The 13,246-nt window shown below is 42.6% G+C and overlaps 1 protein-coding gene across 4 annotated transcripts in view; it reads right to left on the bottom strand.

Annotated features, from left to right (window-relative positions):
- INSR (insulin receptor) overlaps positions 1 to 13,246 on the bottom strand; it is a 328,183-nt gene that overhangs the window by 40,457 nt on the left and 274,480 nt on the right. For all 4 annotated transcript variants that reach the window (XM_033956911.1, XM_033956913.1, XM_033956912.1 and 1 more), the window contains exons 11-12: positions 5,293 to 5,564; positions 2,924 to 3,066 (exon numbers count right to left, since the gene is read on the bottom strand). In XM_033956911.1, the coding sequence (XP_033812802.1) occupies positions 2,924 to 3,066; positions 5,293 to 5,564 (415 nt within the window). The remainder of the gene's footprint in view (positions 1 to 2,923; positions 3,067 to 5,292; positions 5,565 to 13,246) is intronic.

Here is a 13,246-nt window from a genome sequence, read left to right as displayed (position 1 = left end):
GCTGCTGGAGAATTGGCCAGAGAATCAGCCAATAGTGATCGAGTCACTATCTTTAGTGCATGTAGCCCTAAGTCCTAAGTAAGTTTTACAGTCACTCTTGTAAGGACTAGGTTCTAAAGGCCTTCACAAAGCTCTATTGAGCATTACATGACATGTTTCTGGCAGAAGACCCCCAGAAGAGATTAAAAAACAAACCCTATGAAGACATGTGACTGACTACTAAAAATGGAAACATAAGCTTTACATTATAGCTCAGACGTGATCAGTGTATGCTCTATTCTGTTTACAATAATTGAGGGGATTTAGCCTCCTCATCCCCTCTACATACTTTAGCCAGACCAGAGTTTAAGAGTGTGCAGACAGTGCAATTACCCTGGCCAAGCCTGTCCAAAGTAGAAGAAAGTGCTCCTTGCCAGTTGGGTTTGGGCCCTCTCCCAAATTTCTGCCCTGAGCCCCAGCATTTCTTTTCTAACACTGGTCCTGCACCTTAGTCACTTAAATTCTGAGCCCTGGTGCTACAGAATTGGTGATAAGAAAAACGGCAGAGCCAAGGACCATCCAAAGACAGCCACAGAAAGAAACATACAGATGCTAGTGTGTTAGACAGGAGACATTGGCAGATAAAGAGAAAGAAATAAAAGAATGGAGTCAAAACAGTGACAGAACTCAAAAAGGCATGAAATAAGCCATAGAAGTCCCTATATAGCATGAAGATGGAGTAAAAATACAGAGCACTTCCATTCATAGCATAGCTTAAATAACTTTCAAACTTTAAAGAGAAAAAAAAAAAAGGCATTGAGGGGGTAGACTGCACTGAGCATCAGTTACATTCCTAAAGACTTTAAAGCAGGGGTAGGGAACTCCGGTCCTCAAGAGCCGTATTCCAGTCGGGTTTTCAGGATTTCCCCAATGAATATGCATTGAAAGCAGTGCATGCAAATAGATCTCATGCAGATTCATTGGGGAAATCCTGAAAACCCAACTGGAATATGGCTCTCGAGGACCGGAGTTCCCTACCCCTGCTTTAAAGTCTTTAGGAATGTAACTGATGCTCAACCCTGGCCATCTTTCTGGACAGACTGGATGGGCCATGCTGGTCTTTATCTGCTGTTATTTACTACGTTACTATGCATCTGATATTCAGCCCAGGGTGGTCAATGGTTTTAGAGCTACTGACTGCTGCAGGCTGAAAACTATCCCAGATATTCAATCCTAGGGCAATGACCGGGGCACTGGCACTGGATATCCAGGTGAGCTGCTGACCTGAAGTCAAATGAGTACCAGCCAAATTCAGTGCCAGCACTTGCATAACTAAGCAGGCAAAGGCAGGACTGCCTTTTGTGATGTTCTTTCTGCCTACACGGGCACTGAATATGGCCAATGCCTGAAAAACTGCTGGCTCCTCACCATCTGCCCCAGTGCTCACAGGGCAATGCTACAGGAGTCAGACCTGAAATTCAGTAGCACTGGCTGGTTAAGTGTCATGGAATATTGGCAGCAGACCTGCTCAGAGGGGTTCAAGCAGGCAAGTGCTAAATATCAACCCCTAGATCACTAAGTTATTGACGTCATCAAAATCTACAGCAAATTTTAAATCTCTTTCCAGCTTCAGATTCTTGGCCAAATAGCCACAATCATTTATCATGCTGATAGCCCTAAGATGTCCAACACTTTCAGCATACCAAGAAGTTTAATCATTATATTATAGTTTCTTATTTGGTCTTGTTTACCGTAGAAATATTCAGTGATCAAAGTGCTTTTGCCCTCTCCTATGCCCTCCCCACACACCCTTGACACCAAGTTATACCATCTGCAATCTGCAACTTTTTGTTTTGGAAAAACACATAGGAAAAAAAAAAAAAGAAAGAAACCTACACACACACACTTCATCTACCCAGCAAAAGGAATGTGAATAAACAGCTCTGCTAGTCCAAAGGTTAACTGCTCCAATACTGTCTTCTCTGTTGGGCCACCCTGGGTTGAAGAGGAGAGTTCAGACATAGCACAAAACTGCTACAGCTGGATCGGCTATTGTACCAATGTGATTGGGGGGGAGGGGGAGAAACTACTACAAGTAGCCAGCTAATGGAACAAGTGAATAGGGGGCACAGCTTGCACTGCACTGTAACCACAGGGGTATCTGCAGGCGATGACCCCCCCTCTCCTCAAGTTACTGCAGAAAACCTCCACATCAAAAATCTGCAGCCTTCAAAATGCCTTTCAAGACTTCAGGAAAACTTGCAGTAGATGTCAGGTGGGACACTGCTGTAGCAAGTTCTTTAGCAAGCCTCTAGATTGGTGTAACCAAATCAAAGTTCAAAAATCCCACTTCAGTAATTTGAAACGCACCTCACCCTCAAAAAATCAAAAGTGAAACATACTAATGTGGTTTACCTGCTTATTGGGAGGAGGGGGACAAGGGTATAGAAGTCATATTGACAGAGGAGGTAGGAGGCCAGTTCAGCATCAGCACCTACAACATTTGAGTAACACTGCCCCTCCCCCCCGCTATGCCCATCCCAAACATATGGGGAGACAGGAAAGTAGGTAAGTATGATCCCCAGGCAAACTAAGAACACATTTAAAAGTCTTTCAAGATTTATTAAAAAAAAAAAAAAATAGTTTCTGACCTTAGCTGTATGCAATTGCATTATTTCTTTTGTCCCATTGCTTTTTTCTCTCCCCCCCCCCCCTTTCTTATCTCTTCTCTCCCTTTCTTTACACTCTCTCCCTCTGGCTTCTCTTTTCTCATCCCTGTCTTGGTTATCCCCTCCCATTTTCTATTTTCCTCTCTTCTCCAGTGTCTATCCTCTCTTCTCCCTTCTAGCCTCTTTCTAGTTCTTATACATTGAGATCTAATGCATAATGGTTCATATTCTTACAGGTTGACTTACAGAGGTAAAAAAGAAAGCGAGAAACTCACCTCGCCATCTACAAGACGCAAATAAGTGACTTCGTACAACACAATCAGTCCATTGGGTTCCTTCGGTTCTTGCCACTTCATATGAACAACATTAGGTGGGATCAACTCATGGGTGACCTGACCTATGATATCATCAGCTTTCCCTGTATTACAGAAGAAGAACAAGAACAAGGCTCATTATCTGAATGAACACCTAGTTGTATCATTTTAGGAGCATAAGTACCAGCACTCAAGACAATCAGGCTGAGGGTGGAAATAGAAGCCATGCTCACCTTTATCAGTTCAACAAGGTAAGTGCCAGTTCTATATCTCACTTCTCTCTACCCTAAGCAAGTTCTCTTTCAGCCATTTTCTCAACATTACTGCGTTTCCAGACAGACAAACAGATTAAACCAGTTTTAAAAGAGCTAACACTGATACTAAATCTTTACTGGGCCCCTGCAGGAGTGTCAGAAATTGGAACACACGCACTGGAATCCCATCATTTCAATATTGTCCCATATGACAATATTTGGTGCCTCTTGATAGCACAGAGGCTCTCAGGGAAACATTCCACAGAGTTGCATAGTCCACAAGCACTTTTTAGCTGTGGATTTACACTGATTTTTAAAAGTAAAAGAGTGTGCATATTTTCATTCTGAAAATTACATAAGAAAATAACACACATGCAACTCCTAGAGTACATTTCTCAACTAAAACCACCAGGATCATGGAATGTAGCCCTCTAATAAGCACCTGACCAGAGAAGGCATACAGGTGCACAAGTTGCTTTTATTTTATAAAGAGGCACTAATAAGGCTTTATAAAATTATACCGGGGGGAGGAGTAATTATATTACAGGGCACCTGTGTAGAATGCTAGCACAAGAAGTGAAATGTGCACCTATAATTTAGGCACAAGTGCTTACAGCAGCCATTGAGGTAATGTAAGTGGCTTGCACTAAGGGCCAGATGCACTAAACTGGGTCAGTAATACCCCATGGGTCTGCAGCAATCTGATTTTTGGCCAATTCCAGAAGAGCTATTGATGCACTTAACAAGTTTGCATGCAAATTATTTGTGCAGAGGTTCGTCATAATTCCCATCTCTCTCGTCCGATTGATCACACATGCGGAAAGGTCCAGTTGAAACAGAGACAATGTACGCAAGCGACAGGTTTGTAACATCAGTCATAGGCGTGGATTATAGTAGCGCGTCACATACGTACCTCATTGGCGTCAGCGGTAAAGCATTGCTATCAAAAAGTGTTTTATAACACGGCCGTTAGAGATTTTCCTTCTTTTGGTGCTGCTGGAAGGAGCTTTTGGAAGCAGTTTTGGGGAAGGAAAAGGGAACAGGCGGTGTTACAGAACAGTTTTACAACCACTGTCCATAATGTTGACCTTTGGAGCACAAAGCACACGCGGTTAACAAATGCTGGTATTTCACGAGCTTTTAAATAGTATAGCGAGGGCAATCCTTTGATGCTTTGCACACCCTTTTGCCATACAGTACAGCTGTTTACAGCCATATAGTACAGATGCTTTGCCCTTTCTCTTGCCGTACAATACAGTTGTCATAAAGTAGCAGCCCAAGAATAGTGCTTAGGCAATATTTGGTATTTAGGCGCATATGTGACATTATTATAATCACTAATGGGTGATTTACAGAATTCGCTTTACAGAATTACCCTCATAGTGCAAGGAAAGCATTATTGTGTGCATGTATGTGCCAATTCCTTTCTCCCCCTGCCCATTCTCCTCTCACAGAAATACCTTCATATACTGTATATCGCATAAAAGTAAGCGCAACACCTTCTCTGCATCATTGAATATCAGGTAGTTAGGGCCTTGCTGCTTAACTGCAAGGAGGGGTGTATACATAACGCATGGGGGTTCATGGTCATCTCTCAGTTAGGTGTGGAGTTTATAGAATAGTAAAAACTATACACATCACTTGGCACACCAACTTATGCCTGCCATCAACATGCATAAGAGTACATGCCTACGCATAGTTGTGCCAATACCAGTGGTTCCCAAACCCTGTCCTGGGGGACCCCAATCCAGTCGGGTTTTCAAGATATCCCTAATGAATATGCATGAGAGAGATTTGCATATATAGGAAGCGACAGGTATGCAAATCTCTCTCATGCATATTCATTAGGGATATCTTGAAAACCCGACTGGCTGGGGGTCCCCCAGAACAGGGTTTGGGAACCACTGCCTTATACTAATATTCTATAGAATTGCCTTTCACGGGATTAAATTATTGTGTTGGGGGGAAAAGGGAGACATTGCACCTGCCATATATTCTTTAGAACTATATTAATTTTATTTCTATTGTGCACAGTTTACTCAATGAAATGGAAGGACATAGTGAGCAAAGCCTTGCCTTCAGGCATGGTCCGGGCGCTGATGTATGCCGCCACACTGCACCCAGCATTCTCCAACATTTGATTGCATGCATGGATTTCGATCCGGTAGCCTGTAAAGTGGCGCAGGTTTGAGATCACTAGGGTTTCCTTATACCAGACTTTTTGAAAGAGTTTTGGGATCTCAGGGCTCTTTGAAGTTGTGGTCGAGCCATTCATGAAAGGGATAAACATGGATTCTGGTGTTGTTCTGTTGGCCACATCACCGAGGTCTCTCCGCTTTCTGGAATTTCTGACCAAAAAGATAAAAGGAGGCAAATAAATAAATTTTCATTTAACTAGATGAAATGAAATACATTCACTCCATTTCACATGGTTATTTGACGAGTGAAGCTCATTTTTTTAACATACTTTTGCTTTTCTCATGAGCAATGAAGACAACAGGCCCAATTTTCATACCACAGGAGGCAGCCTGGCTACTTCCCATGATCAGCAACAAACCCAGAAGTTCAATGCCGGGGTCATATCTGGCAACCAGCATTGAATTTCCAGTCTATATTAAGCTACGTTTGATACAGCCGGGCTAGTATTCACCAGTTGACTGGCTAAGTCATAGTAGCCAAAGATAGACCTGCTATTTAGACGGGTCGATCTGGATGCTCAACTTAGCTGATCGGTCAATGAATACTGGCACTGACCGGCTATGCTGCGTGGACATAGCCACCGACTGGTAAATTTAGCAAGAGACAGCCAGCTATCTCCTATGAATATCAGCAGTTAGCTGGCTTAGCTGGCCAGGAGTCATTCCTGGCTGGCTAAAAAGCACTGAATATCAGACAGAATGAATTAGACATCATAGGGGACAGAGGAACAGCTGGGTTTACTAATTGAAAATGAGCTTCCTCATTTGCCAGTGTTCTCCTTTGGAAGCCATGATGGATTCAATAATAGATGCCAACTTCCCCTTCAATAATGATAAAAAAAAGCCTCTTCTTCCACCAGGAAATGTACTCTTTTCCTACTATCTCTATCTTACAGGAAATTCTGGCAGTAATATTCAGCCCAATGGAATGCATCATAGAGAATTGAACTTATGCACTTTATTTTATAGTATTTTTGTATTGAACAATTATAAGTACATAAAGTGCTCAGACCCACTAATGTGCTCAAGGGTACGAGCATCAGAAGCTACAGGACAATCACTGCAGCAAACAAAACATGTTTACTACTTATCTGGATAATGTGAGTTGGAAAATCCAAGCACACCCATATCAGGCAGTGTTCAATTGCTGCTACCAATGAACTACCCCCATTATGAAGTGAATAAATGAAAAAGTGAAGCTTTCCCAGTAGCGTTAACCCCTCAAACCGGGTTTCACTAAGCTTCTTCAGGAGGGGAACTGTTAGCAGCTACATGGGGAGAAAAGCCAACAAAGCCAGAACCCTTGGCAGGAACGAGCAGCCCCACCAACGGACAAAACTAACTTTGTTTTGTCCGTTGGTGGGGCTGCTCGTTCCTGCCTGATATGGTTCAGCTTGGATTTTCCGACTCACATCATTCAGATAAGTAACAAACGTGTTTTTGTCTGCTGCAGCATTCTTATTTCATCTGGCGGTGTAGGACTTTTGAGGTACAGTGATGGTCCGGTAGCTACCGATGCTCGTACCCTTGAGCACATTGGTGGTTTGGTCTGAGCACTTTATGTATTTATGCACTTATGCATTTTATTTTATAGTATTTTTATATTGAATAATTATAAGTTCAGTTCTCTGTGATACATTCCATTGTGATATTTCCAGACACAGAGGTATTAAATTTGGTATACGCCCATATTTGTTGACGGTTTGATAGGTAATATTCAGCCCACAGCTTTCGGTGATTTTTAAGACACTTACAGCTACAGGCAGAAGACAGACTGGATTTTCAATGCTGGGCCATGTCTGGGCACTAGCTTTGAATATCTGGGTTACAGTGGACACCCAGAAACTAACCACATACCAGCCGATATTCAGACTGGTATGCAGTCAGCTTGGCAAGTAAAGTTAGGCCACTATTTTGCTATTCTAACTTTATCTGCTTACTTAACCGGTTGGTGGACTGAGAGGTAGTTATCAATGTGGGCTACCATTAAGACATGTTATTTTACCATTAACTCATGCTATTTAGCACAGCTCCTATTCTATATATTGAAACCTAGTTACTAATAACTGAGGTCAACAATAAAATAACAGATTTTTAACAGTAGTCCACATTGATAATGTCTCCCTGGATATTACCACTGACCAGTTAAGTACTGGCTTCGCCCATGCTCTGTCCCAAAACTAGCTAGTCAAAGTTACAGCAGTCGGAGACAATATTTACTGGCACTGGCCAGTTAAGTGCTGCTGGATACTGATGGATAATCAGCTCAACTGGTTTAACAGGAACCTCTCCTGACTGGTTAAGCCCTTTTGAATATCAGGCCCTCCATGACACCAATACATTTCTAGGATATGGCAGAGGGTATAGGATGGGGAAGAGGTTAGCGTGCTTATACATTTCCTCGTGTCACTCATCCAATGTTCCTGTGCTATGTTATTATGAGATTAGTTAGGTGGGCCAATTTACTCTGTGGTTCCTGTAATATTTTGACTGTCTTTGGCTCTTTCCCTGGCATCCCACACAAAGCACAAACTCCCCTGTATAAACCAAAATCCAGCATTAGAGCTCTAGGTCCAAACAGCAGTCATAACATAACTCTTTAAGTGGGCCAAGAGTCTCTGTCCCACTCCTCCTCCTGCTTTCATAAACAGAAAATTCACCAGACTAAGCAGTTTATCAGCCTCCTTCCCACCCCTTCCACAATGTGTTTCAGATTTTCTAAAGCAGAAATCCAGGGGCAGCTTGCACAATGGTTTTTGAGTCAAATTACCCTTTACTCAAACACTCATTATCTGCAGTGATAACTTAGCTGCCAAACAAGAATTGAACCTCCAGTGTTTCAGGGTCTGCAAATTGGTTTTTTTTTTCTCCTCTCCTCCCTCCCCGTCCCGGGTGCCCACCTGACTTCTCCATGTCAGGGTGCAACACAAGGTACACACAACTTCCCACAAGGTACACACAACTCCCCAAAAGATGGTCTGTCAAGGTACAGATTTCTAAATGTCAGCCAAAAATTTAAGAAAAGAAGTGACTTCTCGTGTGAGGGTACGCAGCAAACCATACCTACTGGAATATGAGAGCTAAATCTAAGAGGAATAAAGGTGGACAACCTGGCAATAAACATCCAATCCCAAAGGTCCATGATGCAATTTATTTATTGGGATCTATTAATCGCCTTTATGAAGAGATTCACCCAAGGCGGTGCATAACAGGTACAGTTTTAACATAAAACATGCAATTTTGTTAACAGCATAACAGTAAAATGAAACAATGAAAGCCATTTTAAAAGGGTGACGTGCAAATGCCAATATGTAAACTGCTCTTGGGTACATAAAAGTTTCAAGTTTAATAATTGTTTTGATTAATCGCTTAATCGTATTTCAAAGCAATGAACAAATTAAAATTACAATATCGGGAAACAATACATGACAGAACAGTACATATTAACATACAAAATTAAAAAAATTACCATTACAAACTTATAAACACAAGGAAGGGGGGGGGGGGAGATGAAATACAAAATCATTATAGAAAAGTAAAACAAAAAAGGAGATACAAAATGAGTAGCAAAAAAACCAGTATAATATAGTACAATAAAATAATCTGAGCTGCGGTGAATTTCGTTAATTATCAAAAGCATGTGGCCCTCTTACAGATGCCTCATTATTAAGACTCCATCTGCTTGCAGCAGGATGTGTTAACCTTTTTTCGCCTGAATTTGTCAATGAAATGAGTTGTTGCCTCCTAGCTGTCTTCTTTCTGTGCATATACTTTTATTTCTGCGTTTTATAGGCATAACGGTTTTGTAATTTATAAAAGAGATGGAGAGCATCCTGTTAGGATTGTTTACAGGTTAGAATCGATGAAAGACTTTGCCGTTTGGACTGAGGAAGTGCGAGCTCCAGAAAGCTAGATTGATAGTGTCCCCTGAAGAAGGCGACGTGGTCGCTGAAACTGAGTTTCTAGCTGGGACTTTTTTACACATTTTAGTGGTTTATTTTTAATTAAAAAAAAAAAAACTTGGATCCAGTCATTAGAAGCGACATCTCCAGTGCCTCTTTTTGCTGTTTTCTTCATTATTAAGACTGCAAGGAACAGTAGGCTGCTTAAACAGAACGGCGTTTCTAGACTCACACTTACACCCATAACTTATAAAAATGCTGTAAGTTACTTGTGTATCTCTGGCCCTTAGTGCGAGCACTTACATTACCTCAATGACTGCTGTAAACACTTGGGCCTAAATTATAGGTGCACATTTCACTTCTTAGGCTTGCATTCTTCACAGGTGCCTTGTTATAAAATTACCTCTCCCTCCTCCCCATCCCTGGGGTAAGTGCTTGCACTAAGGGCTCCTTTCACTAAGCTGCGTTAGCGTTTTTAGCGCACGCAGCATTTTAGTGCGCGCTAAACCCGCGCTACGTATCTGGCGCGCGAGGCAATTTAGCATGCGCTATTGCACGCGTTAATACTCTAACGCGGCTTAGTAAAAGGAGCCCCAAGTGCCAGAGACCCACAACTAACTTATAGCATTTTTAGAAGTTATGGGGGTAAGTGTGAGTCTAGAAACAAAGTCTTGTTTAAGCAGCCTACTGTTCCTTGCAGTCTTAATAATGAGGCATCTGTAGGAGGGCCACATGCTTTAGGTGCCCAGGAGCAGTTTACACATTGGCAGTTACTCATTGTTTAATTTTACTATTATGCTGTTAACAAAATTGTATACTTTATGTTAAACTGTACCTGCTGTGCACCACCTTGGGGGAATCTCTTCATAAATGTTCAAAAAAATCTCATAGTACAGCTGTATTAGTGCCACTTCCTTCAGAAATCTTAACTGTACTAATGGGTTAAACTTCAACCAGCTGGAATCTTGTTAACCAAGAGTACAGTACTCCCCTGATATTCGTGAGGGTTCTGTTCCAGGAACCCCTGCGAATCTAGAAAAACCGTGAATACGGTTTTTCATGGGGGGAGATTGAAGAGGGCAGCGGGAGAGGCAGGAGAGAGCAGCCGGAGCGCCGGCAAGTACAGGAAATCACTCGCTGTATGCTCCGACCGCCTCTTCCTGCACTAAGTCGGGCCTTACCAATGAGGAGCTGCGTGTCACTTGAAATTTTAAGGCACTGCCCGTACCACACACTTGTTGGTGCCTTCCCACCTGACGTTGGCTCACGGGACCTGTAGTTTAGTAACAAAGCTAAGAAGCAAATTAGGGGCAGTGGGTGGGTTGAGAGAATATATACCTGCTGTCCTCAGAGAACACCTGCTTCAGGTAAGTAACTTTGTTTTTTCTGTGGACATGCAGCTATAATATTCTCACAGATGGGACTATCAAGCCTCTAGAGAGAGAGGGTTCACAATGAACAAACATAAGCCTGGCAAAACCAGAAAGGTTGGAAGGAGGGAGGAAGTTGGCACTTAGGAAGAAAACAAATTTTGCAGAACTGCTTGCCGAAACTGTCTCTTCTGAAATTCTGCTCTAAACAATAGTGTGAAGTGAAGGATGCATTGAGAACCAAGAGGCCACTTTGCAGGTGTTCTCAATAGAAGAGCAAAAATAGGCTACTGAAGTCGCCATAGCCCGTACATTATGAGAAATAACATGGCCTTCAAAGCATCAGCCCAGCCTGAGTATACGCAGAGAAGATACAGTCCATTAGCCAAGTGGAGATTATTCTCTTGGATACAGGAACTCCAAGTCTGTTAGAGTCGAAAGCCACAAAATGTTGGGAGGTAGTTCTATGAGGGTTGTGTAGTAGTATGCAAGAACACATTTACAGTCCAAGGTGTTGAGAGCTGACTCACCAGTATGAGAACATAAGAATAAAAGAATAGCCATACGAGGTCAGACCAATGGTCCATCTAGTCTTCATGGTGGCAAAAACTCAGATAGTAGCAACATTCCATAATACTGATCCACGGCAAGCAGTTTCTTCCCCCATGTCTGTCAATAGCAGATTATTGGACTTTTCTTCCGGGAACTTGTCCAAATCTTTTTTTTTAAACCAGCTATGTTAACTGCTCTTACCACATCCTCTGGCAACGAGTTCCAGAGCTTTACTATTCTCTGAGTGAAAAATATTTCCTACTATTGGTTTTAAAAGTATTTTCCTGTAACTTCATTGGGTGACTCCTAGTCTTTGTAAATTTTAATGGACTAAAAAAATCAATCTACTTCTACACCACTCAGGATTTTATAGACTTCAATCATATCTCCCCTCAGCCATCTCTTTTTCCGGCTGAAAAGCCCTAACCTCTTTAGTCTTTCCTCATACAAGAGAAGTTTCATCTCTTTTATCATCTTGGTTGCTCTTCATTTCAGGCATCTGCCGCAAGTCTAGGGAGACGCATAGGGATGCTTAAACTTGCCCAAGGACACTTCTGGGTAAAACAACACCCATGCATAAGTGTCCCTTCGTGTCTCCCTAGACTTGAGACAAATGCCTACAGTGCAGGTGTCCTTCCTTGGCAGACATCTTTCTAATAATGCGCATCACGATTGGCTGCCAAATGGTGCCTATCACAACCTGCAGTTCGGATGCCCGTTTGTAGAGTCAGCCCCTCAATGCACTGCACCTAGGTGCCAAATTTGTGGTGACCAGTTCCAGAATTGTTCCCTAAATGGACAGTTTCAATATTCTGAAGTCTCAATGCAGACATAGCAGGAATAACTTTACATAAATTGTGCACATAGGATCGTTGAAAATTCACATAGTCATATTGATAAGTAATTCTTATGAATATGGATCGCTGCTATTATTTATAATTATTTCTATAGCGTTTGGCTGCATTTGGAAAGGAGTCACAAACATCAGCACATAGAGGGGGGTGGGGTGTCAAACTGTGTATATAGGATGTGACAATATAATAAAGGCAGAGCCAAATGTAGAGTGTCACATGCGACTACGCCACATGGCCGCTTCCAAAAATTCAAAAGAATTACAGAGGGCCAGTTACCATTTAAGAAAAAGAATTAGGGGAAGGCCAATAAAAAGTAGAAAATGGAAACTTTGGAGTCAAAGAAAAGCAAATGCAAAGTTTGTTATAATAAAAAGATAAAATATAAAAAAATAATCCCACAGGTCTAAGTAAAACAAATTCCCCAAAACAGTAGGGGGCTCGTAATTGAAACTTAAATATGACTAAAAACAGGTTGTCCAAGTGCTGATAATCGAAATGGCTTTTTGGACGCATCCAGGGACATTTTAGGTCTCTGAATCCTGCTGTGCACTAGAGAATGACACGGTGGCGGTTTACCCGTGGCCACCGCATTTTAGCCGCGGGTCACCCGCCGAAAACGGGGAAGAAAACTAGCAGTCGCTGCGGCGACGGGGACAAGGCCATTCACCACCCGCTGGACGGTGAATGGGTCTTGTCCCCGCAGTGAGGCATGAAGGATTGCGCGGTCCCCGCAGCTCACACCCGCCTGCCCTATCGATTCTAGTGTTTAGCCAGCTCTCTCCCTTCTCCTCACCTTAGTTTGTAGATTTTCTTTTTCGGCGACCCGCACGCTATCAGAGAGCCGCGCACTCGATGCTGCTCAGTTTCGATCTTCTGCTCCGACGCAACCGGAAACAGGAAGTTGCAGCAGAGCAGAAGATTAAACACTGAGCAGCCCCGCGTGCGCGGCTCTTTGGGAAAGCATGCAGGTCGCCGAAAAAGAAAACCTATAAACTAAGGTGAGGAGAAGGGAGAGAGCTGGCTAAACACTAGGATCGATTGGGCAGGCAGGTAGTGGCTGCGGGGACCGTGCGATCGCTAGTGTTCCAGGCTCAAATTGTAAGGAGGGAGTGAAAGGGAAAATGATTCTGGGCCAAGGGGATGAAGTCGGAAAG

The sequence above is a fragment of the Geotrypetes seraphini genome, chromosome 8, assembly GCF_902459505.1.
Source record: "Geotrypetes seraphini chromosome 8, aGeoSer1.1, whole genome shotgun sequence".
In the NCBI taxonomy this organism is placed as follows: domain Eukaryota; kingdom Metazoa; phylum Chordata; class Amphibia; order Gymnophiona; family Dermophiidae; genus Geotrypetes; species Geotrypetes seraphini.
This window is presented reverse-complemented; position numbering and strand designations above follow the sequence as displayed.